Here is a 27,546-nt window from a genome sequence, read left to right on the forward strand (position 1 = left end):
GCCAGAATGACTTCCTCTACTTTGATAGGTATCAGCTACCTTCCTGCTCATCCCTCTAATTTTTAAAATTTTATTTTAAATTCTGTTTCCATTAAATGGATGAAACATTTTCCATGATCTGTATACAAAATAGCTGATTAATTCTGAAAAAAAAAAAAGAAGGATATTCTATTTGGTTTAAAAGATAGATGGGAGAGGGGAAAGGATGTGATTTCAGGCACTGTTGGACTGCAGTTCCCATCAGCTCTGGGAACATAGCTGATTGTGAATGATGATGGTAAATGCAGTTCAGCACCATCTGGAGGGCCATATGTTCCCTATTGCTGGCATGGGTGGTGATTATATACATTTTAACCCCAAAGAGATTACTATTACTACAGATCTGTTGTTGTTAAATGTTCACCGAGTCAGCTTTGACTTATGATGATTCTATAAATGAGAAACTTCCAACTCACCCTTTTATCAACATCTCTGCTCATGTCTTGCAAATTCAGGGCTGTTGCTCATTGGTTAAATGCCTGTACTGCAGCCACTCACTCAAAACCACAAGGCTGCGAGTTCAAGACCAGCAAAAGGGCTCAAGCTTGACTCAGGCTTGCATCCTTCTGAGGACACTAAAATGAGTACCCAGGTTGTTGGGGGCAAATTAGCTGACAGTTGTAAACCACTTAGACACTGTTTAGGTGGTATGAAGCTGTATATAAATGAAGCTTGTTTGTGTCTTGACTGAGTCTATGTTTGTATGTACCTTCTAGTCACCTGTCAACTTATGGCAATCCTATGAATTTCATAGGGTTTTCTTAGGCAAGGGATACTTGGAGATGGTTTTACCAGCTCCTTCTTCTGAAATATAACCTATAGCACTTTGGATTTATTGGTGGTCTCCCAGCCAAGTACTCACCAGGGCTGACCCTGCCTAGCTTCCAAGATCAGACAGGATCGGGTGCCATCTGTCCCCCATAATACAGGGATGCTTACTGTATGTAGTTCTGCTGGAACAGAAAGTTCTAACACGGAGGGTTTCTTCTTTCTGCAAAGCCTGAACATTGTCACTAGATGGCGGTATGGGCCAAGCCTTAGTTTTGGATGGGGGGGGGGCAGAGAAAAGCCAAAATGTTACTTTCTTTGGGTTCAGACTCAACCAGTTGAATCATTTAGGAAAATAGGAGGAAGTGGATTAAAAATAAATAAATCCATCAGCAGTTAAAATCTGCATCCTGTCTCCAAACCCAGTGTTTGAATTATTCTCATTCTTGAACCATATTGTAGCTTCTGTACAATGATCTCTCTCTCTCTCTCTCTCTCTCTCTCCAACACACACAGATGCACATACACATTCTCTGACTACTGTTTACTGAACATTGTACTGCGTCATTTAAAAAAAACACTATTTTCATCCAGCTAATCGAATAAAAATAAGGTGAAAGTCTAATTATGTTTACCGTATAGATCAGTTGTACAACTCTACTCTGTCTCAGAAGGTTAGTCCCATTGAGTTTAGTGAGACTCTCAAGTACATAACCATAGGATTGCATCCTCCAAGTGCTATTACAGGATTGTGTCACCTCTTTGGGATGACTTCAGCCAAGGATGATAGGAGTCTTTTTAGCTAGACATGACTTAAGGGAACATAGGTGCATGACCTCTGTGTTCCATAACAAGGGCTAAGACAAAGGTGGGGAAACCTTTAACCTTTCAGCTATTTTGAACTTCAAGTCTCATTAGCCTTGGATGACCAATGGTAAGGTATTGTGGAACTTGACATCAGAAGAAACTGTCTCTCCCCCAACTGGGTTGCAGAATCTTTCCCTCTTTATGCAGAGATGGTCAAAAATCACCTTCCGCAAACAGGTGCACTCCTGACATTTAGGAATGCGCCCCCCCACTTCTCCACCCAACATGTTGAATGGCAACAGATTATGGCTCAGTGTTTATTTTACAAGGCAGGGGCCTCATTGCTTTATAATATATTTAGGTTATATGTTGTGCAATGGTTCTCAATACATCTATTGCCTACAACCGTTCTTCCATTCCTTTCACGACTGGTATACACTTATCAATGACAGCAGAAGAAGGGCAGGAGGTTAAGCCTCCTATATAGGTAGCTCAGTTTCCCATTCCCTTCAAATCACTGGACTTCTGTGATTCTTTGAAGGACAGACAATTTTCACCTATTGCTACATTTGGAATTTGGAGTGATGGCCATGCAGGACAACTCTTCCACAGCAGTTCCATTGCCACTATAATTGCTGGACAAAAGGGGGTGGATCACATCATTTCTACCCATTTCTAGGCCTAGATCAAGATTGAGGGCCAAAGCAGAAACTCCAAGTGGCATCATCCTTCCACTCATTAGCATCAGATACATGGAAGGTTCTTCAGAGAGCTTTTGTAGCCCTTCCAATTATTCTAGTAGGACTTGCACAAGAAAATGTTGTGGGACATGCCTAGTCGCTCTAGTCTGCCAGCCCCTTGGTCTGCCACTCTTTGTGATACCCAAAATTTAATGCTTGAACAGGCTTCCTTACCTTGCCATTTGGTAGGGCTTCCGCTGCCCTTTCCTACTCCTTTGGCTACACAATTGGGCTGGCCACTTTCAGAGCCTGTGTGATGTTCAGGTAGAATGCTACAGCCATTTCACACTACACAATTATAGTGCTATGATTCCACTTCAGTTCTCATGGTTGCATCCTATGGAATCCCGAGGGCTTGGTCATTCAGTAAGGCACTAGAGCTCACTGCCTGATACTTTTGAGAGTCACTTCCTAAACTGCAAATCCCATAAATTTATAGGATGTACTCATGGCAATTAAAGTGGAATCATAGTGTTGTAAGTGTGTAATTTGAAAGGACCCTAATCCTGGGACTTGGGAGGTCCAATTTCAAGGCTTAACTGAGCCTATAAACACAGGTGACTTGGGCCCAGTCATACTGTCTTCACTGCCTAACCTACTTCAGAGGGTTGTTGTGAGGATAAAATGGGGGAAGGAACAGGAGAGCCATGATTTCAATGGAGGAAAAGCAGGGTACTGATGTAGTTAATTAGTAATAAATTGTGAGCTCTTCCATGTTGCACAGAAATGGTGTTGTTGCTGTATTCCTTTAAATCTTTCCCAACTTACAGTAATCCTAAGGCAAACCTACCATGGGGGTTTCTTTGCAAGATTTGTTGAGTGGGGGGTTGACTTTGCCTTCCTCTGAGGCTGTAAGAGTGTGACTTGCCCAAGGTCATGCAGTGAGTTTCCATGGCCTAGCAGGGATTCAAACCCTAGTCTCAGAGTTGTAGTCCAACATTCAAACCACTACACTGCTGATCCCAGAAATGACTACATGTTTTGAAGAGCAGAGATCTAGCTTTGTATGGAATGGAGAACAGCTGAGAGGGCAACTGATCAAGCCCCTCTCTAGGGCTTGTTGTGGGTCAGCATTGCCTCCTTCATTCCTTCTCATCACTCTCCCCCACAAAATCCTTGGGGCTCTTGACTGAATCACCCTGTTGCCTCATGGTATGAGTCACTGGCTCATCTCCCAAATTGTTGACCCAGATTTTAAGTTCCCAGCAAATATTTACAGCTGTATCTGGAGTAACATCCCTCAGCCCCCCAAGCTGGAACCAGCCCAGCCTTCCTGCTGGCCTGGCCCTTATTGCTGCCTCTGTGTGTGTGTGCATGCAATTTTTAAATAAAAAATAGCATAAAGAGCAGCAGCAGTTGTTTAGCAGGGGTTCTGTCTGGGAAGGAAGGCAAGGAAGCTCTGCTTGGCTGAGTCTACCAGGCTTTGAAACAGGGATGGGGACTCCATTGGAAGAGAGTCTGTCATGACGTTTTGGAGGGGTTAGGCAGCCTAGAAATAATAAAGCATATGCTAAACATTTGCCATAATAGAAGAGGGGTGGGTGGGGCAGGGGAACCACTATCTCTGTTCTTGCTGCTGTATCCAACAAATGTCTTCAGCAAACCAGAACAGAATAAGTTGGCTTTAGGGCCATTTGGGCTGGGGACCCTCTGTCTGGACCTTTAGGACAGAGCACAGACAAGTTACAGTTTTGGGTGATGACTCTCAGAATCTCTCCACAACAATATTCAGTCAAACTATGTATGGAATTTGGAGAGCTGTAGTCCAAGAAAGTAACATATCCAAGCTAAACTTTTGCTTTTTCCTGTCTTTTGCACAATGCTCTCAATGCCAAGGAGGTGGGTGTTGTCCTGTCAGTGGAATAAGAGGTGAGAAAAGTACCTACATTTCTGTATTAGGGCTGCTGCTGCTGCAGCTGCTCCTCAGGGAAAAAACTCTGTGTTGTGTGTTTTCTCACAAGAGTAAGAAAAAAATGCAGCTGTAGGCCATATAAGAGCCCTGGACCCAATTTTTATAGCCTCTGAAGACCCCCCTCCCCAATCTGGCCCCAAATTTCCCCCAGCCTCCAATTCTAATTTTTAGGTACAATTTCCAGGCATCATTCCAACATTCAAGTCTCTAACTCCAGCAGAGAGCCCTCCTCTGCCCATCTATCAAGTGCTGCCAAGTCTGAAGCCACAATAGGGAGAGGGGGCATCAGTATTTTGACCTTACTCCCTACTGAACTGTGCAACCAAGAATCCAATTTACTTTTCTTTCACTCCTTTCACCCAGCCTTGCTTTTTGTTTTTAGTGTGTTTTTGTTTGCTTGTTTTAGGTTGTTAACCTGCTGGCACAGGAAATCTGATTTCTGACACTTTTAGACCATCTTCAGAGCCATTTTGGGTAAAGAGAGGTATTAAAAATGTGGTTGGCAAATACATGTTTTATATATAAAGTAAGACAGAGTATATAGGAAGATAGATATAGGTGAATAGATAGATACATGTGAACACTTACCCACATGGAGTGACAAACTTTATAGTCTTTTCCAACTCCATGATTTTCTTAGCACATGCCCTCCACTGCTTGGTGGTCCTCTGTGATGCAGTTTTCCCTGTGGTTGTGAAGCATCAGTGATGCCATGCACTGACTACATACAGCATGGAGGTTGATGTGTTACCCCAAGTCTGGCCCTTTGCACCCCTTCTCTTTTTCAATATCAAGTTGCTATCAAAAGGGGTGTTTTAGGCTTCTAGCTGAGGATGCACCCCCAGTGAAGGAAACCAGCCACGATACAAAGAGATCCAGCTGGCTCATCTTGGGAGAAAGCTAAAGCAGGATATGTTTTGCCCTGTAGATGTGCCTGCCAAAGTATCTCCAGTTTAGTCTTGTTTTGAGGTCAGACACACACACTCTGTCTGTATCTCACTTGACTCCTCAGCAATTGCTGGCCACCCCAGATCTACAGGGAATTTGCTGAGACACCTTCATCTCACAGAATCCCACAGCTGGAACCTCCACTTCTGGAACCAGGTACAATATTACCATCTGCAATCCTGAAATTCGCTATCTGCTATCACCTTTTATATCATTAGTTCTTGGATGTCTGTGTGTGCGTGCGAGTGAGTGTCTCTGTATGAATGTACAAATTTTATTTGATGTACAAATAATACTATATTTGGACCTTGCACTCTGGAGTTCTGTTACTCAGAACTGATATACACAAGTTTGATCTCTGCTTTTAGTTGCCCAAAGCCCTCTTAGTAGCTTTAAGTGAGCTAATCCAATTCCCCTATTAAATATTGATTGTGGGTGCCCTCTGGGGACCCTGGTATTTTGAGTAACAGATGGGTCCGAGAGTATGTTAATGACACTTTTGCTGAGGAAAGCCTCAGGTTTGGAATACCACTCAGCAAAGAAGATTAGACATGAATAGAGTAGAGCTGGAGATGCTCCAAGCCACAAGTCCAGAATTGCAGGATAGCAGCATGTATGTTCCTTCAACATCAATAAAAGATGTGTTGATTGATGGGAAGAGCCCAGAAGCACCAAAGCCAAGGAAGATTCTGAGCTGCTGGGATAAGGAACAAGGTATCCCCAATGATCCCAAAGTTCAGTCTCCATAATTTAGCATGACTGTAGCAGTTTGCACACTGGACCTGATGCAACATGCCCACCTCTTTCTCCTCTTGCACTTGTCTCTCCTTTCGAAGCCCTATCCAGAGGGGACAGAGCAATACAGAGGAGGAGTGGGCTACATAACTCTCATTCCCTGGCTTTCCTAACCCTGTGTCCTAACATGCCTGGTCTTAGTTCCAGGGGGCCTTAAAAAACCTTTCTCAGTCTGCAAATATTTAGTGCTAGCTAACACAGCTTCCATCAGTACTCTGTCTAAGCTTGGTGTGTGTGGTGGGGGCTAGGTCAAGTCATTCCCTTCCATCCTGCCTTGACCTAGAAGCAGGGTATATGAAATGGGAGTAATTCTAAGCTCTAGGCAAAGTGTGAATTTCTCAGCCCTGTCAAGAGTTCATGGGGAATTAGTTGCTCAAGCTTGGAAATACCCGACCTTGACCCTTCCTAGAGTCAGGCTTTCCTTCATCAATATATTGCCTGGTCCTGAAAATCTGTTCCAGTGGAGGACAAAGTGTGGCCATCCATCAAAGTAATATAAGACTGCAACTCCCATGATTTGACCATGCTGGCAATGGCTGATGGGAGCTGCAGTCCAACATCTGGAGAACCGCACATCCCCCATTCCTCTAGAGAGTGACTCCTCTAGAGAGTGACACACTGAGAAATTACTACCACCCTCCCCAATATGTTTGACAGGGGTGATGAGATGTCAGAACAAATGTGGTAGCTTTGGAGCAAGCTTCAGCCCTGGCAGATTAGTTAGTTTTGGAAATAGTTCAGCTTTCTCCAACCTGCTGCCTTCCAGAAAATACAGCTCCCATTATCCCTAGCCACTACATAGGGAACATTCCCACATCAGGAGGGGAGCAGATTGTGGAAGTCTGAAATAAATGCTCCCCATCCTCTCTGATTGTTAATATATCTGTGTCTGCTTATCTATGGCTGGGCAAAGCGAGGCAACCACCTCAGGTGGTAGATGCCTGAAGGGGGAGCAATGGAAGCCCCCTCATTCTTCCCTTTCTTGGAGCTCTGTGTGTGCCCAGTGGCCTATCCTGCACTCCCTAATCTGGCCTCATGCCCCCAGAGTGGTGAGGGAGGACACTAATGTCACTGCCAATGGATGTGTGTTGTGTGCCTTCAAGTCATTTCCAACTTATGGTGACCTTATCCTTGGGTTTTCTTGGCAAGATTTGTTCAGAGGAGGTTTGCCATTGCTTTCTCCTGAGGCTGAGAGCATGTGACTTGCTCAAGATCACCCAATGGGTTTCATGGCTGAACAGGAATTGAACCCTAGAGCTGTAATCCAGTGCTCAAACTGCTATGCCATGCTGGCTCACCATTGCCAGCACTGAAATTAGTTTCATCAGCCAATCCAATTGGCTCTCTTATGTGGAACTGAGGAAAGGAAGGATCTTCCTGTCCTTAGCCCCAGGCAGCAAAACATTTTCAGCCAGCCCTCGATTGCTGTGCTGTGTTATGTTTGGGGACTGTGCTCCCTGCCACTATCTCTAACAACCTGTCTGTCTCCAAATTGATTTCAGATGTGAGATATCAACAGAGTTAATTGTTTTTTTTTCTCCCTAGCCAAAGCAGGGAGAAACCCTGGAACTGTTTTTAAGGTGTGTGTGAGGGCCAACATTGTCAGATGTTGTGTGGCTTCAAGTTATTTTCCAACTAAGGCAACCCTATCATTGGCAAGACTGGTTCAGAGAGGGTTTGCCTTTGCCTTCCTGTGGGACTGAGAGAGTATGACTTGCCCAAGATCACCCAGTGGGTTTCCATGGCTGGGCATGGATTCAAACCTTGGTCTCCCAGAGTTCTAGTCCGGTGCTGAAACCACTCCACCACACTGGTTCTCAAACTTTGCCAAGCAGGCCATTCTCGATTTTGCCTCCTTACTTGTTTGTTTGTTTGTTTGTTTGTTTGCTCTCTCTCTCTCTCTCTCTCTCAGGATGTGGAGAAGCTGGAGTGTGTCCAAAGGAGAGTGACTAAAACGGTGAAGGGTCTGGAAACCATGCCCTATGAAGAATGCCTTAGGGAACTGGGGATGTTTAACCTGGAGAAGAGAAGGTTAAGAGGTTAAGGGATGTCATCTTCAAAAAGGGGAAAAAAGAGGATCCCAACAATTATCGTCTAGTTAGTCTGACATCAGTTCTAGGAAAGATTCTGGAGCAGATCATTAAACAGAGAGTCTGTGAACATCTAGAAGGCAATGCCATAATCACAAAAAGTCAACATGGGTTTCAGAGAAACAAGTCATGCCAGACAAATCTAATCTCTTTCTTTGATAAAATTACCAGCGTGGTAGATAAAGGGAATGCTGTGGATATAGTATATCTTGATTTCAGTAAGGCCTTTGACAAGGTTTCCCATGACATTCTTGCAAACAAGCTTGTAAAATGTGGGCTAGACAAAGAAACTGTTAAATGGATCTGTAATTGGTTGACCGGCCGAACCCAAAGGGTGCTCAACAATGGCTCCTTTTCATCCTGGAGAGAAGTGACCAGTGGGGTCCCACAGGGCTCTGTCCTGGGCCCAGTGCTATTCAACATCTTTATCAATGACCTGTATGACAGAATTGGGAGCATACTTATCAAATTTGCAGATGACACCAAATTAGGGGGAATAGCTAATACCCCAGAGGACAGGATCAAGATTCAAAATGACCTGAATAGACTAGAAAGCTGGGCCAAAGCTAACAAAATGAAATTCAACACAGAGAAATGTAAGGTATTGCACTTAGGGCGGAAAAATAAAATGCACAGATATAGGATGGGTGACACCTGGCTGAATGAAACTATGTGTGAAAGGGATCTAGGAGTCCAAGTAGACCACAAGTTGAACATGAGTCAACAGTGTGATGCGGCAGCTAAAAAGGCCAATGCTATTTTAGGCTGCATCAATAGAAGTATAGTGTCTAGATCAAGAGAAGTAATAGTGCCACTGTATTCTGCTTTGGTCAGGCCCCACCTAGAATATTGTGTCCAGTTCTGGGCGCCACAATTCAAAAAGGACATTGAGAAACTGGAGCGTGTCCAAAGGATGGCGACAAAAATGGTGAAGGGTCTGGAGACCATGCCCTATGAGGAACGACTTAGGGAGCTGGGGATGTTTAGCCTGGAGAAAAGAAGGTTAAGAGGTGATATGATAGCCCTGTTTAAATATTTGAAAGGATGTCATATTGAGGAGGGAGCAAGCTTGTTTTCTTCTGCTCCAGAGAACAGAACCCGGAACAATGGATGCAAGCTACAGGAAAAGGGATTCCACCTCAACATTAGGAGGAACTTCCTGACAGTAAGGGCTGTTCGACAGTGGAATGCACTCCCTCGGAGGGTGATAGAGTCTCCTTCCTTGGAGGTCTTTAAACAGAGGCTGGATGGCCATCTGTCAGGGATGCTTTGATTTGGATTTCCTGCATGGCAGGGGGTTGGACTGGATGGCCCTAGTGGTCTCTTCCAACTCTATGATTCTATGATTCTATGATTCTATGATTGAGGAGGGAACAAGCTTGTTTTCTGCTGCTCAAGACCCGGAGCAGTGGATGCAAACTGCAGGAAAAGAGATTCCACCTCAACATTAGGAAGAACTTCCTGACAGTAAGGGCTGTTCGACAGTGGAACAAACTCCCTCGGAGTGTAGTGGAGTCTCCTTAGAGGTCTTTAAACAGAGGCTGGATGACCATCTGTCAGGAATGCTTTGACTGAGAGTTCCTGCATGGCAGAATGGGGTTGGACAGGATGGCCCTTGTGGTCTCCTACAACTCTATGATTCTGATTCTGTATGTGCCTCCAAGTCACCTGTTGATTTATGGCAACCCCTAATTTCACAGGGATTTCTTAAGCAATGAGTACTTGCTTTGGGGAGGGTCAATTACTTTTCCCATCCATTATCATGTGAGCATCATTAAGCACAAAGCTTCTTACAAGCACAATGTGTATTTAGAAGTGCCCTCCACATGTTCAGCCAACCTTATTCCCATGCAAGTGTGCACCAGATAGATTGTAGGCAGCCTTTCTCATTCCTGTGAAGGCTCAAGGACAGCCAACGTCTTAATATTTCTTGATCATTTAGAGCTAATGTGGTGTAGTGTTTATGCACTGGAGTATGACACCAGGTGACCTCGGGCAAGTCATATTCTCTCAGCCTCAGAGGATGTCAATGGTAAATCCCCTCGGAACAAATCTTGCCAGGAAAAACATTATGATAGGTTTGCTTTAGGATCTCCATACATTGCGAATACCAATTTGAATGCAAACAACAATGAATCCTATCATTTCGTACATTGCTGACTGATTGTGCCTGAACTAGAGTCTTGGCGGCCCAATTTCCCAGATCATTTCAGTAGGGACTCATCCCTGCTGTCACACTGGGGCTAATTTTGGCATTAAAGAGAGATTAAGGCGCATACCAGAAATGCATTATCGTCAAAGTCCTGAAAGTAAACAGATGTGCATTAATGCTTCTTTGTGACCACTTTAATAGTGGGTTTTGTGTGACGTCGTGTGAAATCATTTCATGCAATTACATGATTTTTCTGGGATATTCATGGGGTAAACTCCCAATCTCCTTTCTGTGAAAAACTCTGAGGGCTTGAGCCTTGTACTATCCTTTCCCCTACCCCAGCGATGTCCAAACTCTAGCCCTCCAGGTGTTTTGGACTTCAGCTCCCAGCATCCCAGACCATTGGCCAAGGTGGCTGAGGCTAAGGCTTCCTGGAGCTGAAGTCCAAAAGACCTGGAGGGCCAGGGTTTGGACATCGCTGCCCTACCCACATTCTGGGATCCAGGAATCCAGGATCCAGGAATCTCTGTGGCCCCCGAAGCTATTCCCCATGAAAGGAATCATTCCTATGGATGGATCTCAGCGTGAGTTGCTGCTGCTGCTGCTGCTGTTGTATGCCTTCGACTCTTTCCCAACGTATGGCGACCCTAAGGGGATCCCTATCAATTATGGGGTTTTCTTGGCTGGGTTTGTGCAGAGGAGGCCTGCCATTGCCTTCCCCTGAAGCTGAGAGCCTGTGACTTGCCCAGGGATAGAGTCCTGTCACAGGCTTTTATTGGCAATATTTCATCGAGGGGGGGGGGGTTGCCATTGAGGCTGAGAGAGTGTGCCTTATTGCCCAAGGCCACCCAGTGGATTCTCATATAGCCGAGCTAGGATTGGAGCCTTGCTCTCTAGAAGGCTGAGATCGGGGAGGGGAGGCTCCGATCCCCCCCCCCCCCCGTTCCCCAGGAAGGGCAGCCCCTTCTCGGCCTGGAGCCAAGCGGGGCGGGGCGGGCGGAGCCTGGGCTGGGGATGGCCCTGCTCCCCGGCCCCAGTCTCTCTCTCTCTCGAGGCAGCAGAGCGGAGCCAGGATGAAGGCGCCTGGAGGAGGACCCCGGGCCCAGCAGCTCTGCCTCCCCCTCCTCCTCCTCTTCTCAACTTTCCCCCTCTTGATCGCAGGTGAGTCGAAGGGGGGGTGGCGGGCAGGGGACCAGGCGTCCTCCTTTTTCCCAGGAGGACCTGTCTTCCCTTTCCACCTTCGGTTCAGGAGGAATCCCTTTGGAGCATGGCTGAGAGAGGCATGGCATTTGACATTTCTCAGGAGTGTTTCGAGCTTTGAGCATGTCCTCCATTTTTTCCTTGAAGGTCCTACATTTTGAGGTGCCTTTAGGGTTAGGAAGGGTGATCAGACGTGCTCCTTTTCCCAGCACCTGTCCTCCACTTCCACCTTCTGTTCAGGAGGGATCCCAAAATGCCCTTCCTTTAGAGCATCACTAGTGACATTTTACATTTCTTAGGAGTGTCTCGAGTTTTGGCCATGTCCTCCATCTGTTTTCCTGAAGGTCCTACATCTCACCTTTGGAGTCAGGCAGGGTGACCAGACATCCTCCTTTTCCCAGGTCCTGTCCTCCATTTCTACCTTCGGTCCGGGAGGAATTCCAAAACGTCCTACCTTTGGAGCATCTTTTAAGAAGCATTCATTGACATTTCTAGGAGTGTTTTCAGCCTTAGGGTCTCTTCCAACTCTGGGATTCTATGAGTCTAGGATTCTAGGATTCCTCCCTTTTTCTCGAAGGTCCTCCATTTTCCGGTGCCTCGTCCTCCTTTAAGGTTAGGACAACTAGTCATCCTCGGGTAGGGGCAAAGAGGTTGGCACCGCCAGGGTGGCATGGGCACCTCTGCCCAGAACGGGAGCCTTAAAGAGAAGGCATCTGGCAAATCCTCGGTGCCTTTGGGTGCCTTGCCCCATCTCTGTGGCAGAAAGTGCCTCCTTGAGATCGAGTCCCACCTTATTGGAAGACCCTTCTTGCCCAGAAAACTCCACGATAGCTTCGCCCTTAAGTCGGACACAATTTGAAGGCACCTAACAAGAAGAAGAGAGTCCCCTTCTAGGAGTGGGAAGGGCAGCTATGGAAGAACTAGGTACGATCCTAAAGTGCAAAGATAGGCAACTGAGGACTAAAGTTAGACTCCTCCAACACAGTGTGTTCCCCAATGTAAGGAGATGAGAGCTGGACAGTGAAGAAAGCAGATTAGAAGAAAATCCATTAAAAATTCATTTGAAAATCCATTGGAGATGTGGCACTGGGGAAGAGTGCTGAGGATACCATGGATGGCCCTTGAACAGGTCAAGCCTGAAATCTCCCTGGAAGCCAAGATGACTAAATGGAGGCTGTCGTATTTTGGCCACATCACGAGAAGGCACAAATCATTAGAAAAGACAATAATGCTAGGAAAGGTGGAGGGAGGTAGAAAGTGAGGAAGACAACATGCCAGATGGATAGACTTAACCAGAGAGGTCACAGGGGTGAATTTGCAGGACCTGAGCAGAGCAGTGGAGAATGGAGAGGCTTGGAGATGTCTCATCCCCAGTTGAGTCTGAATCAACTTCAAGGCAGTTAGCAACAATCTCTCCCATCCACCCCACCATCAGCCACCTTCCTGTGAGGAGGCATGGATCGGGACCAGGGTAATCCCAATAATGGCATTCAAAGAGGGACAAGACCAGCTTTGACAATGCACCCTTGTTGTTGTTGTATGTCCAAGTTACTTACACTTGACTTGTTGCAAAGGGATCTTGTAGCAGCTTTGAGACTAACTGAAAGAAAGAAGCTGCCACCTCATGCCTTGGTGGAAGAAGGCTCAAATCTACAAAAGCTCATGCAATCAGCTTCTTTTTCTTGTTGCTATAAGATCCCTTTGCATCCTGATTTTCCAGACTAACACAGCTCTTTCTTTGGACTTGACTTGTTGTGTGCCTTCAAGTTGTTTCCAACTTATGGCAGCCCTAAGGGGATCCTATTGTGGGGCTTTCTTGGTAAGTTTCTTCAGAGGGGGGGTTGCCATTGCCATCCTCTGAGGCTGAGAGAGTGTGACTTGACCAAGGTCACCCAAGCTGAGATTCTAATCTTGGTCTCCACAATCATAGTTCAATGCTCAAACCATTACACCATGCAGTTTTCACCTTACTCTGTTCCTAAAGTGTACCCAGGGGAAAAAAAACAACTAGCCTTGAGGACTGATCCGACAGAATCCTTTGTGAGCTTGGGAAGGTCCTCTTTCCACAAACATTTACTCAGAGCTTGAGAAAGTAACTTTGTGGGGCTACAGCTCCCAGAATTCTGGAAGCTGTAATCCAGAAAGTGTCCATGCTCTGGGTGAGAGAGCTGTAGTCCAAAAACCAACTTTCCTAAACTCTGCAATTCACTCATATCTTCCTTCACTGGAAGAAGGAGGGAGTCTTCGCCAGTTGCTTCACGCTTCTGTTTCTCCCCCTTGCTTTTGTGCTCCCAATAAGGTGATTTTTAAAGTTTCCCCCGTATCACCGCAGTGCTCCCAAATAGATGCTGATACAGTTTTATTTGGATAATTTATGAGATCAGCTATTTAAGAAACTATTTCTAATAGAGTACAATAACAATAAGTGGTGGAGTCTCCTTCCTTGGAGGTCTTTAAACAGAGGCTGGATGACCATCTGTCAGGGATGTTTTGATTGAGAGTTCCTGCATGACAGGGGGTTGGACTCGATGGCCCTTGTGGTCTCTTCCAACTCTATGATTCTATGAACATCCAAAATCCACAAAATGGCATACCTTTATTGGGCCAACCAAAGTGCACAAAATTCATATTGCAAACTTTTGAAGCTCCACTGCCTCAATGGAGCTTCAAAAGCGTGCAACATGTATTTTGTGCATTTTGGTTGTTCCAATAAAGGTATCACTGTTTTGTGGATTTTGGATACTGTTGTACTTTACTGCATGGCCAACACAGCTACCTTTGGGTATGTATTTCTAATAGAGTTTAAATGCTGCCGGAGTTAATCATGATACAGGAGACTTTGACCAAAGTAATTACTACTGTATTGTTTTTTATGAAAATCCTGATCAAAGCAGTGGTGGTGGTGAGGGGTACATCATCTTAAAAGAGGCTTTTGTCTTCCCTGATCCTTTCTTCCTCTTCCTCTTCCTCCTTCTCTTTCTCTTTCCCCTGCTCCTGCTCTCTCTTTCTCTTCCTTAAGGAGATCCTGGCTCTTCTAAGATGATACCTCCCAAAGTATCTATTTGTTTGAGAAGCACATTTCTCCATCAGTAGATGTAAACAACTAATTAATTGACTACAGCATAGGCAATTAACCGATTAGACAATCTTTGCTCGATTAGCATTACCTCATCACTTGCAGACAGCCCCCAGCCATGTCTCCTCGGTAGGAACACCCATTTAAAATTACTTATTGCAGATTAGTTAGCCTTGAAGACATCCGAAGAAGAAACGGCCATCGGAATTTGGAAGGAATGCCAAGTTAAAGGTGGTGGGTCTTCTGGAGGGGTGAGGCACATGGATGGGATGGGAGCATGTCATTCTGATTTTCTACAGATGTCTACAAGGGAGAGGGATCTCAATACTTTGAAACATGAAGCACTTGTCTTTCACAAAGGAAGCATGTATGTGTATGTGCCTTCAGGTTGGCTGTGGGCCCATGAATTTCACAGGTTTTTTTGGGTGAGGAATACTCAGAGCTGGTTTTGCCAGTTCCTACCTCTGAAATAGAGCCTGGTATTTGTTGGCGGTGCCCCATCCAAGTGCTAATCAGAGCTGACCCTGCTTAAATTCCAAGATCAGACTGGATCTGGTTCCTTTAGGCCGGGTATTTAGGTGCCATCCCATTCCCTTCCATCCAGGATACTCCATTCCATTCCCCATCCTTTCTCCTTTTTTCAATTCTATGTCTACTGAGCATGCTGAATGTGTTGTTTTGGGATTTCCCTGTCCCTAACCTCTTTCCATCACATTATTGCTATGCTTCTGCAAACTTAGATAGGGATTCATTCCCAGCACATTCCTTGAGTCAGCCTTGGGGAGAATAGCTGAAACCATGGGTTTAAAAACTGCTGTATGGTTCATTGCTTCTGTGTTATTATATGTATGCTTTCAGTATGACTTGTAGGGTAAGGCTTCAAACGCATGGTTAAAAATTCATGTACAGTACATGTCATAGATTGCTATCACAGTGCATACTCAGGGATATTCTGTGTTTGTGTGAGAGGGAGCAAGATTGCTGAAAGAAATCTTGGGAATACTTTCAGGATTATGTTGCTGGTAAGTATGCATAAGAACTTCCAATGGTTCAGAGCAAGCAGGACCAGAAACAAAATGTTACAGAGTGGTACTGGAATGCCAGTCATGCCCTGTTTCATGACATCCCATTCTGTTTTCTGTCCCCCAGTTTTCCACAAACATATCAGCTCACCTGAATTTTAAGGCCACTGAGGCTGCTGACACATTGCAAAGTTAATGCAGGTTGACATTGCTTTAGCTATCATAGCTCCATCCTATGGAATGCTGGGATGCGTAGTTTGTTGTGGCACCAGAACTCTCTGACAGAGAAGGCTACATATCCTACAAAGCTACAAATCCTAGAATTCCATAGCACTGAGCTATGACAGTTAAAATGGTGTCAAACTGTGTTGATTCTGCATTGTAGTGCAGCCTGAGTCCCCAGTGTTGTTATTTTGGAGCCTCCCTTTATTATTTATTTTGGAGGAGGTGGAATCTTGTTTTTCTTTTACAAACTTGGTAGTTTCCCCAATCCTACTGTTGATAGTTTATTCTTATAGGTGGAGAAGGCTGTTTTGGCTGCATAAAGCTTGATAGTGGAGGATTGAGTTTGCCATTAATTTATGGAAGGGATGGGATTTATGTGACCTGTAGGAGCCATGAGATCCCAGGGAGCTCCTTTGTGGCCTTGGTCCCAACCAGACCCCTGCTGACCAACCCAAATGTATTTGGGAGTTTCTAAGATTGTGGCCTCTTGCTGGCTCAGACTGGAGCCATGAGCTCAACTCCAATCTAAAGGGACAGTTTTCTTTTCCAGGTACACATGTCCAAAGGTGAGGGGAAATGATTGGAAATAATAGTATCAGGGCAGTGGCAGAAGTGGTGTTATTGCTGGGCTCAGGTCCAAGGTGGCATCAGGGGACCCCCATCTTGTGGGCTGATGATGCACTACAACTAGTTGGCCGCCGCAGTCAGATACCTCTTCAGAGGCATTAGCTTGGAGCCTACTTTCCTTTTCTTTTGGCGCCGATGTCAATTGGTTTTGTTTACATAGGCCTTCAGTGGGAGGCACCATGGGAATTGTTGCCCTACCCTGTTGTTTTTATCTGCTGTTTAATTCTGCTGCTGGTTGATTCATTTTATGTGTTTATTTTTGTTAAAGCTTGGTTTTTTTTTAAATGTGGTTTATATGTTTTCCTTGTGAACTGTAATTCTTGATTTTCACGTCAGCTGCTGCTGCAAAGATCTCACTGTAGAAAAGCAGGATAGGGCTGTGTTTGTCATGAAATAAAACAAACAAAATATCTCAGGAGTCTATCCCTATACCTCATCTTCCCTCTCCTCGTTTGCAGACAGGCTGATGGCATGAAGTACAGAAGGTAGGGGCTGGGTGGGCGCAGGAGGCCAGGAACTGCAACATTTACTTTTCTCACATCTACCCCTGAAGATCATGCTGAATAACACAGATGGGCACCCACAGAGAAGAACTTAGGCAAACATGCAGCAAAGCACATACTCTCAGAACTATTCTGTGTAACACGGTGACCCTTGGACACAGACAGATAGATAAATACGGATGAAAAATGAGCACATTCGTATAAAATTCCCTCCTCCTCTCCCTCCCTCTCTCACAAACATAGAATATCCCTGAGTATGCATTGAGATGGCAATATATTATTATCTTTACTCCCATGGTGAAGCACTGTGTGCATCTCAATAGTATTTGCTTGGGAACATGAGCAGCAGAAAGGCTGCTGTTGCACTCATGTTCTGCCGGTGAGCTTGTCAAGAGGCTTCTCTTAGGCCAAAGTGGGAAGAGAATGCTGGGCTAGATAGTTCAAGGTGGGAGACCTGTCACCTTCCAGTTGTTTCATACATACTACAATTTCCAAGGTCCTTTACCATTGGTTATCCTGGCTCTGGCTTCTGACAGTTGAAGTGCAAAACATTTGATAGGCCAAAGGTTATTGACTCTTGAAACAAGCTCCCCTTCTATATGTTCTTACACCACATGCATGTACACCCAGGCAGTGGTATTACTGGGTGCCACGGGGGTGTGGACTGCACTAGGTGACACCCCAGAGGGGAGTGTTCATCTGATGTGGGGCGGTACACCTGATGGGGCTGGCACAGCTGGTGGGTGAGCAAGAAAGGGCATTGCATCCCTTTCTTGCTTGCTCAGCAGCCACACAAGACCCCAAATGGCCCTCTGGAGGCTGTAGCAATGCCCCCTCAAACAGCGGAGGCTTCTGCCAGGACAGTGCCTTCCGTTTGGTTTCCAACATGGCTGCAGCAATACCAAAGCCCAAATGTCCCTCTGGAGGCCATGGGAGTCCACCCCCTACTCCCACCTGCACCAGGTGATACCAACCCCACTGACATCACTGCACCTGCGGTGGGAAAAGTGCAGCTCTGGGACAGCATGCGGTCCACAACCTCATTTGTGTGCCCTCAAACCCCGAGGAGACCCACAGACCCTCTCACAAAAAAATAATGCTTGGTTTAATTTCTCAAAACTGCCATCAAGTGTAGCATCCCCCTCCCTCACTCCAACCCTCACAACCTCCTAAATTAGCTAAAATTTAGCTGAAATTCAGCTGAAACTGAAAATGACATCATATCATTTCTAATTCTAGATTAATGTGAAGGAATGGTCCACAGGGAGAATAGTGCAGTTGTCCACCTAAGTTGTAGATACTCATATAATATCTTCTTAAATTTAGTAATAATGATGGTGATGGTGTTGTTGTTGTTTGCTATCAACTTCAACTTATGGGGTATGTGTTTTAGTTATATTTTAATTTTTTGTATGTTTTTCATGTTAATCTTGTATTGTTCACACTCCCTCGGAGTGTAGTGGAGTCTCCTTCCTTAGAGGTCTTTAAACAGAGGCTGGATGGCCATCTGTCGGGGATGCTTTGATTGAGAGTTCCTGCATGGCAGAATAGGGGTGGACTGGATGGCCCTAGTGGTCTCTTCCAACTCTACGATTCTATGATGACTGTTTTTAAATTTTATTATAAAGTTTTAAAAAATGTTTTTATCTTGTGAACTGCCTTGCGTCCCTTTCTGGGAGAAGGGTGGCACAAAAATGAAACAAACTTACAGCAGTCCTCTGGATGAGAGACTTCCAAAAGCTCTGGTCATCAACTTTCCTGCTTGGGTTTGCAAAGTCAGGGCTGTCCTTGATTGTATCAGTCACATGCAGTGTGGCTTTCCTCTTTTCCTGTTGCCTTCAACTTCACTGATCATCATCACCATTCCCCATGAGTCAGGTTATCTCATGATATGTCCAAAGTACAACAACCTCAGTTTAGTCATTTTGGTTTCTAGTGAAAGTCCAGGCCTTATTTGCTCTAGGACCCATTGATTTGCCTTTTTGGCAGTCAATGGTATCCATAGAATTCTCTTCCAGCACCAGATTTCAAATGAGAATTTTAATATGTAAAACTTGTTGTTTTTTTTTAAAAAAAGTCATTCATTCATTCATTGTAATTATTAAACTGTTTTCTAATGGAAAGGGTACCCAGAGCAGCAAGTGATGTTATGTTTACATAAAAAGTTTTTGCATTGGTGTCCAAGAACAGAAATGTTTTCCCCAGTACTGGTGGTATTTACCTTGTAAGACCTGCTTATGTAGAGTTTATTATTTATTATTGTATTGATATTCAGATTCGTACTCTACCTGCAAACATATTATCAGGCTGACTTAAGATGAACATTCTTAAAGTAGCACAAACTAAGTACAACCAGATAAAACCAGTAACCTCCAGAAGTAAAGTTGCCAAACTCTGGGATTAACACTTTAAATTAGGCCCAGAAATGGATCAAAATAGTCCCAGTGGCAAGGCAATGCCATACAGTGTTCATCCTTACACCCAAACCAGGTTAGCGGTCCAGCAGGAGTATACTGAACTGTTGTAACAATTCTGTTTGTAATATCTGTAAAGATTAAGAGTGCTGTGCATTAGTGTTGCTACAAGTACAAGTGCTCCAGGATTAAACAGAGGTTTGATGCTGTTTTTGCCAGAAGGCTTTTGTGTCTTCTATACATGTCCTGCTGTAGTTAGTACAGCAATCAATGCAGTCTCATTGTGAACATGATCCATTGTGCCAAATGCTTCTACATAGAATCTGTGCATGTAATGTGAAAGGAAGGGGAAGCAGATAATGTTATTACTTTTATGTGACTGTTGGAAACACATGCAAGCCTTTGTGTTACAGAGAGTTCTTGAATAAGCAAGAGTGTTGTGCAACTCAGAAACGTACTACATCTTTCTGCCAAAGGCAGATATACATAATCTTACACACACACACACACACACACACACACACAGAGAGAGAGAGAGAGAGAGAGAAACATGTTTATGGACAGTCTATGTTTTTGGAAGGGCTGCTTGACTTAATTTGACACATAGTATTTCAGTGTTGAACCCATGTCTGTTCTTTACCTGTCTTCACTGCTTGGTGGGAAAGGATAAGAAAGCCTGTGTAGTAGACATATATTTTTTTTTGTATTCTCAGAGACGAAATAATGATGATATACTCTTACATCACTGATGGGAATCATGCAACTCCCCATATGTTGTTTGACTGCTAAACAGCATACCAAACAGTGAATACTTTGTATATAAAAGGGCCTTATGTCTTCCCTGCTTTTAGTGTAGGCTTGGTCATTTTGTGTTCCTCCACTTTAGCAGGAAAATTCAGAACATATTTGCCTAGGTGGAGACTGTTCCACATGGAAAGCAATAGTCTGTTATTTAATTTATTTAAATCTTTTCAGAGTAGATAGCACTATGGTACATAAGATAGCACTGTAAAATACATGTTGGCTTCTGTGCATGTTGTTTTCTGTGTGGGCATGCACATGTGTTTTCTTTTTCATGCTTATAGTCACCTTCTGTATTTAGAAGCCAACACAGAGTGGTGGAAAGTCCTCACTTTCTGGGGAAACTGATGGAACTACAGAAAAAAGTGAAATGCAATGGTTGGCCTTTAATAGGTGCCTCAAAGAAGCAGAGTTGGTGTCTCCTGAATATGTGAAATGGAGAGGTGGTCAGGGTGTTCCAAGAGGTTGGGGACTATGAAGTACCTTGCCTTTTGCATATGATATCTCCTCTCCACTCACCTGTAAACTGCCAAAATACAAGGTTTTTGTCCCATGCAGGAACTGATACACCCCAGTGATAAATCTTGTTGTATCATCTTCATGGAGTAGTATCATCTTCATGGAGGGTTGGGGAGGGAAATCTTGTTTGAAACCCTAAAAAGCCACTGCCAACTACTGTAGGCAATACTAAGCTAGATGGACCAGTGTTCTGACTCGACATAAAGCAATGCCCACTGTTTCTATAAGAGTGTCACTAGAGTCTATGTGGGGAGCAAGCATAGCCATGGCCAGAGCTTGGAAAAGTACTCTGGAGGAGAATGACTACAATGTCACACTGAAGGAATGGGTCCCATCCTCCTACTGCCACTCAGATGTGACCCTGGATGGCACTGTTAAAGTTAGGATTAAAACCTGGCATGGACTCCCTGAGATGAAAACTAGGAACCACCACAGGAGGATGACAAGCAGTGGTGGTTTTATCTTTGATTTTTCTCTGTCGTGTATCCCTCAGATCCAGACCTCAGCCAAGGCTTGTAGATTCTTTTTGGACAATTTGCTAAAATCCGACCATATCTCTCCGCCTCTACTGCCAAGATCCTGGTCCATGCCCTAGTGATCTCACGACTTGATTACTGTAACATCCTTCTGGCAGGGCTTCCTCCTTCTCACCTCCGTCCTTTAATTTCTGTCCAGCATTCAGCTGCACACATTATCACATCCGCCCACCGCTCTGACAACATCTCTCCTGTGTTGGCATCCCTTCACTGGCTCCCACTCCCTTTCCGCATTCAGTATAAGCTCCTGGACATTTAAAGCCCTCCATGGACTGGCCCCTCCTTACTTATCAGACCTTATTTCTCCTCACCTTCCCACTAGGGCCCTCCGTTCTGGTAGTCAAGGTCTGCTGTCTCAGCCCAGGATTTCCTCTGCCCCATCCCGGATTCGCCCCTTTTCACTCGCTGCCCCTCACTCCTGGAACCCTCTTCCCCCGCGAACAAGAGCCATCACTTCTTTAACCAGCTTCAAAACAGAGTTGAAGACCATCCTGTTCAGGGCAGCGTTCCCAGGCATTGCATAATTGTCACTTGCTATTTGATGTTCTTTTGTTGCCTGTTTTATTGAATCATTTCCTATATTGCTATGTATTTTATATGTATTATCCTACTAGAGAGGCCCCTTCCCCACCCCCACTCCCTTTGTGTCGTGTCTTTTTAGATTGTAAGCCTGAGGGCAGGGAACCATCCAATTAAAAAGATTGTATGTACAGCGCTGTGTAAATTTACAGCGCTTTATAAAGGTTAATAATAATAATAATAATAATAATAATAATAATAAATGGTGCTTCAAATGAACCATAGCCTTATTTTTAACATCTTAAATGTAAGATGCAAAGGGCAGCACCCCATGTTTGGGGTAACTTACTGGCCAACCTAGTACTGAAGAATTCAAAGATTGGAAATGTCAATGCTCCACTTGCATAGAAGTGACTGTCCACCAGTGTTTGCTAATAATAACATCAGAGTATCAGACTGTAATGTTTGCAGCAAATCCATTTCATTGATCCAGGCTGGGTTTGTTTAAATGTCCTGGACTGGTATACATAGTTTACCTCAGGCTTTCTATTGCACTTCTGGGGAGTTGGTCTGTGGCCTTGGACAGAGAAGAAACCGAAGAACAATAAAGCTGCAGCTTTTCAATATCTGAAGAGCCTACAGTTTTACTGCTGAGAATTCATTCCTCTAAACAGAACACAAACTTTCTAAAGAGGATTGCCAGAGGATCAGCATTTCCTGCAGAGAGGGACCCTGCAATTGGGATGTTCACATAGCAAGCTGCTCTTTACATGACTGGCTTTGGCTCTCTGAAATATCAAGTAGGTTTTTTTTCCTAGTCCCACCTCAAAATGCCAAAGATTAGATTGAATATAGGACCTTTTGCACACAAAGCGTAGACTCTTCTATTGAGCTATGGCCCTTTCCTTCAATCTTTCCACCATGCCCAGAAGCACACATTTCAACAGATCTTTCTTTAGCCTGCACACAGATTCATCACATCTTCTTTCAGCTGTGAGCTTGGCCATTTAAATGCCTTCTCCTCTTGCTTTCCACCCGCCCCCTTTGTACACACCCAGTTCCACTGGGAACTCTCTTGGCAGAAGAGAAGCTAGCAAACTAGCCAGGGAAACTAGCAAAAAATAAAAGGCGTTTGATTGGAAACAACTGGGGAAGAGAGATGGGGAACAACCTTTCCTTTAACAACCTCTTCCTTTCTCTTGTCCTACCTCCCCTTGCCCCCTTTTGACTGTTTAACAAGGAATTTCTTGCAACATTCCCCGGAGAGGGAGAAAGACTCAAAGGTACTCATCCTGTAGGAAAACCTTAATTTAACTCAGCTTTCTTGCTCCGTGTCTTTAACTTATTGTTTCCTTTCCCCACCCTGGACAGAGCTCAAGAGGACAGCTTGCCAGTTCTCTTCTTTTCAATCCACAGGAGTCCCTTCTCTTGTTGAGGACATGGCCTCTTTAGCAGCCTTTTTGTCATCTGGTGCTGACCAGATGTGTTGGACTTCAACTCCCATTACCCTAACCAGCCAGCTATGGATGATGGGGATAGTAGTCTAGCACATCTAGAGGACTCCAGGTTGAGGGACTGTTTTGTAGCAAGTTCTGATATTAGCCTGGAACAGCTACTGAACTGAGTTTTTTTATGGGGAGAAGGAAGGAATAGTGATAGGATGATACCATGATGTTTTCTAATAGGTTTTGGCAATTGGACTCAGAAACTGGCCATGAAAAGGTTTCTGTTCTTTCTCTGTGTGTGCATAATCCAGAGCTGAGGGCATCAGCAGAGCAGCAGCATGAGTGAGGCTCCCAAACCTTTGAACCCAAAAGACACTTTTTCAGCCTCATTCCAAATTGTCAGAGACTTGTTTAGACATGATGGGAAAGGGGGAAAGCGAGGGGCCTTTGGGGGAGATGAGCTCAGTGTCTGCACCTGAACTGCCAGAGGGACTGAAAGACGGCACTGGATGACAGGTGCTGGGGGATGGGTTTTGTGTGTATGCAGGTAGCTTGCCGGCCTCACAGTGTAGTCAAGAGCAATGGGGCCTGCATGTGCATGTGTTCTCTCTCTCTTTCTCTGTGTCACTCTCTTCCACACTCAGACTGACACTTTATCACTGTTAATTGCAGTCTGATTTCCATGAAATTTCCCTGGTTTTACCAGTCATGGGGCTAGCTGCCTGTTTGCCTTACTTTAATTCCCTACCATCTTCCTTTCCAATGCATTGAAGTCTATATGAGGGATGGGAAAAATTTTGTCCTTTGGATGATGATGATGATGCACCACAACTCCCATCCTCCTTCATATGGACATGCTGGCTGGGGGGTTGCAGTCCAGCATTATCTGGAGAGTGGCATGTTCTCATGATCTGGAGGGACACTTCAGGTGGAGTTCTGTGGTTGGCACTAAATACAGCAGACACTATGAAGTGAGCAAACAGCTATAGAAGTGATAGTTACAAGTTCAAGGGTTAGATTAGCCATTGTATTTAATGAGACTTGAACATCCACAGATTTTGAGCGTGAGATGTTTGACAGTACAGACCAGGTAAAGTCCATACAGGTTCAATTTCCCTTAACCAAAATACTTGAGATCAGAAGTGTTTTTGGATTTAGGATTTTGGAAAATTTGCATATACACAATGTGATATCTTTGAGATGGCACCTATGTCTAAACATCAAATTCATTTATGTTGTATATACACCATATACACATAGTCTGAAAGTAATTTTATACATAATATTTTAAATAATTTTGTGCATGAAACAAAGTTTGTGTACACTGAACTATCAACAAGGAAAAAGTGTCATTATCTCAGAATGCATCTACATTACAGAATCCATGCAGTTTGACTCCAGTTTGACTGGCATGGGCCAATGCTATGGAATTCTGGGATTTGTAGTTTTGTGAGATATTTAGCTTTTGTTGCACCACTAGAGTTATCAAGTGGTGCAACTAACTACAAATCCCAGAATTCCATAGCATTGAGTCGTGGCTGTTAAAGTGGTGTTGAACAGCATAAATTCTGCTGTGTAGATGCCACCCCTTGGAGTATTTTAGATGTTGGAATTCTTCACAAGGTATACTCATCCTGTATGGTTCTTCTCCTGCTACCCCCCCCCCCCCAGTAACTGTGTGAAGTAGTTTATGGTTGGAACATCATAGTTATGCAATGATGGATTTAAGCCTGGCTTTCATCTGTTGTCTAATCTCTAAACTATTGTAAAACACTGACATTGTTGTTTTTGTCATCATCATTATTATCTTCATTTTCATTTCAAGAGGGGATAAATTATGTCAGAGTCCAAATGGACTGACAAAACATTTGAATGAAATCTCCATAGATAGGATGAGAATGGCACAATTACAAAAAGTGGCATTAATTGCAACATGCCACTTTATCTGATATGTCACTGCATCCCAGATTCTTGGATCCAAGTCAGTGATGAACCGACATTCCAGACAGTAATATTTGCCATACTGTGAAACGATGATGACGACAATGTTTTGTTTTGTCTTGTTTTACTGCAGCCACTACTGCTTCTCTGCTACAGCTGGGGCGGGTAATCATGTTTCAGTCCAAAAACAGTCTGTTGTTAATCACTTGAAGGTTGACTTGGTGAACCTCTTCTGAAAGAAGATTGCAACTCAGCCAGCATATCTGGCACTGATTTTTAGTCTTAAGAGAAGTTTGGCTTTGGCCCATATATAAGATATTGTAATTCTGACAGCATTCTAAAACTTATTAGAAAACTTTCATGATGTATTTTTTGTGTGTGTTTGAGTAGGGCCAATAAAAGTATCACTATTTTATGGATTTTGGATTTTGTTGTGGTTTGCTGCACGGCCGTCACAGCTACCCCTGAATATGTTTCTGGGGTTGAAGATATCAGATTTAGCCAGAGAAGGGGAATCCTAAACAAGAAGGACCCAAAGGACTAGGACTTAGCTCTTTGAAGTTTCTTTTCCCAACAAAGGTAAAACTCTTTCATTTGGTTCTTCACTATTTTCTTGACCCCTGCATCCCCTTTGCTCTCCCATCTCTGTACATCATGCCTCCTCATTCTTTCCCAAATTTCTGCCCTCTTTTAAAGAAATGGAGGAAGTGAAAATTATGGAAAACAAAGCTGCAGATTGCATAATATAAGCAGAATTTAGATAGTTTTACAAAAACAAAAACAACCCAATCAATCTGTGTTTGTTTTGGTTCATTGTGTATGAAGCGATGGTCAAGAAGAAGTTCTTGGAGCAGAGAGCTGGAAGTCAAGAATTTTGCACAGCTGCTTGCCTTTTGTTCTTTGGCCTCATTCCGGGACAGCTAATACTCACAAACATGCATCGCTGACCGCAGCTTTTCCTGGGAGTGGGGTCAGCAGAACCTCAGGCCACATGATGTAGCCTGAATTTTTCACACCACATGGGATGGGGTTACAAGTCTGTCTATCCATCCTGCCTACTTGCCTGCAGTGCTCCAGCATTGCAAGACTCTGGAGGTGATTTGGTGACAGGTACATGGTTCACCAACACTCAGATTTGATTTCTGAGCAAGTGGCATGTCACTTGAACATAGCACGTTGCCTTATGCTGACTCAGAACACTGTTTAATCTAATATTGGCTACTGCCACTACTGATATCTCAGACTAAACTCTCCAGCATCTCCAGGCTACATAGCTGGGACTTTGAAACAATGAGATTTGTAGTTCTATGCATATGGAGGGCATCACATTATGGGAGTCTCTTTAGCCTGATTGCCAGTGGCTGTCCAGGGTACTGAACAGGAGAGATTTCCAATCTTACAACTCAGTTTTCCCTCTGAATTATGTGCCACCCTCCCTCTCCACGAGGTTCAGCCATTATGGCATAATCATGGAGTCAAGGGGAGGATAGATCAAGAGGGACACCGCCTGAATTTCTAGTGTTACCCAAAAGTAACCACTAGTCTTACTGTTGTAAGGACAATACATTGTTCTCTCTTCTTCACCTTTGTGTCTCTGTTTACTTCATATATTAGGAAATACAATTAGGCAACCAAATTCCAGATGTGTGAAGTAGGGCTGCCTTAGGATTGGCCTCCTTGGAGGTCACAGGGCCAAAAAAAAAATCACAGAGATTGATGAAGGCATTAAAAAAGTAATCCAGAAACTTACTGGCTAGTTGGCTCAAGGGGATTTTCCCTCTTAATCTCTCTTGTGGAGAGCTGGGGTGGAGGAAAGAGATAAATGATTTGCTGTATACCTCCATGTTGCCAATGCAGTAAAATATTCTGGTTTGCTTGTTCTGGGCACACCACTGCATTTTCTTGCTGTAAGTTGCACATCACAGGAGAGAAACACTTTGAGGGGCTTCTAGACAGAAAGACGACTGAAGAATTTGTCTTCTTTGTTCATATTGCTTAACTAAACAGAGTTTGGAAAATTATGTTATTGTTTTTTTTCAGGGGGGGGGAACAATGTCCAGAACCCCCTAGCCAACACGGTGGCTTGCATGTGTTTTGATCTATGCTACAACTGTTTGCATGACTGAAAAGATAAATTTCAAAATGGTATACTTTCAATTAGCTTCCTCTTCAGCAGGTGGTTCCTTTTGACCCTTGTCTCTTCTGCTGCTCCTGCTCCATTGTCATCCTGACTCTTTGAATGCGGATTGTAAGCGCCTTGGAGTGTACCTCTTTTCCTTCTGAAATTCTACACTATCATGTGGATTGGCAATGCAGTAGAAGTATAATTTGTTATAGTTATTACTATAATTATTATTACTGCCATTATCAGTTTACTTTTAATACATCCTCCCAGGGCAGTACATAGTTGTAAGTGATAAATATGCAAAGCACTACATAAAGAGAGCAGCAAAAGCAGCCATTAAAA

At 44.1% G+C, this 27,546-nt stretch overlaps 1 protein-coding gene across 1 annotated transcript in view; it reads left to right on the top strand.

Annotated features, from left to right (window-relative positions):
- The first annotated feature begins 1,056 nt into the window (after window positions 1-1,056).
- Window positions 1,057-27,546, top strand: part of LOC149322778 (uncharacterized) — a 164,878-nt gene continuing 138,388 nt past the window's right edge. The window contains exons 1-2 of the mRNA XM_089531722.1: window positions 1,057-1,062; window positions 5,298-5,370. Coding sequence (XP_089387848.1) covers window positions 1,057-1,062; window positions 5,298-5,370 — 79 coding nt within the window. The remainder of the gene's footprint in view (window positions 1,063-5,297; window positions 5,371-27,546) is intronic.

This window comes from Sceloporus occidentalis, unplaced genomic scaffold (assembly GCF_023333645.1).
Source record: "Sceloporus occidentalis isolate IW3139 unplaced genomic scaffold, rSceOcc1.0.p SCAF_1, whole genome shotgun sequence".
NCBI classification, from domain to species: Eukaryota; Metazoa; Chordata; class Lepidosauria; order Squamata; family Phrynosomatidae; genus Sceloporus; species Sceloporus occidentalis.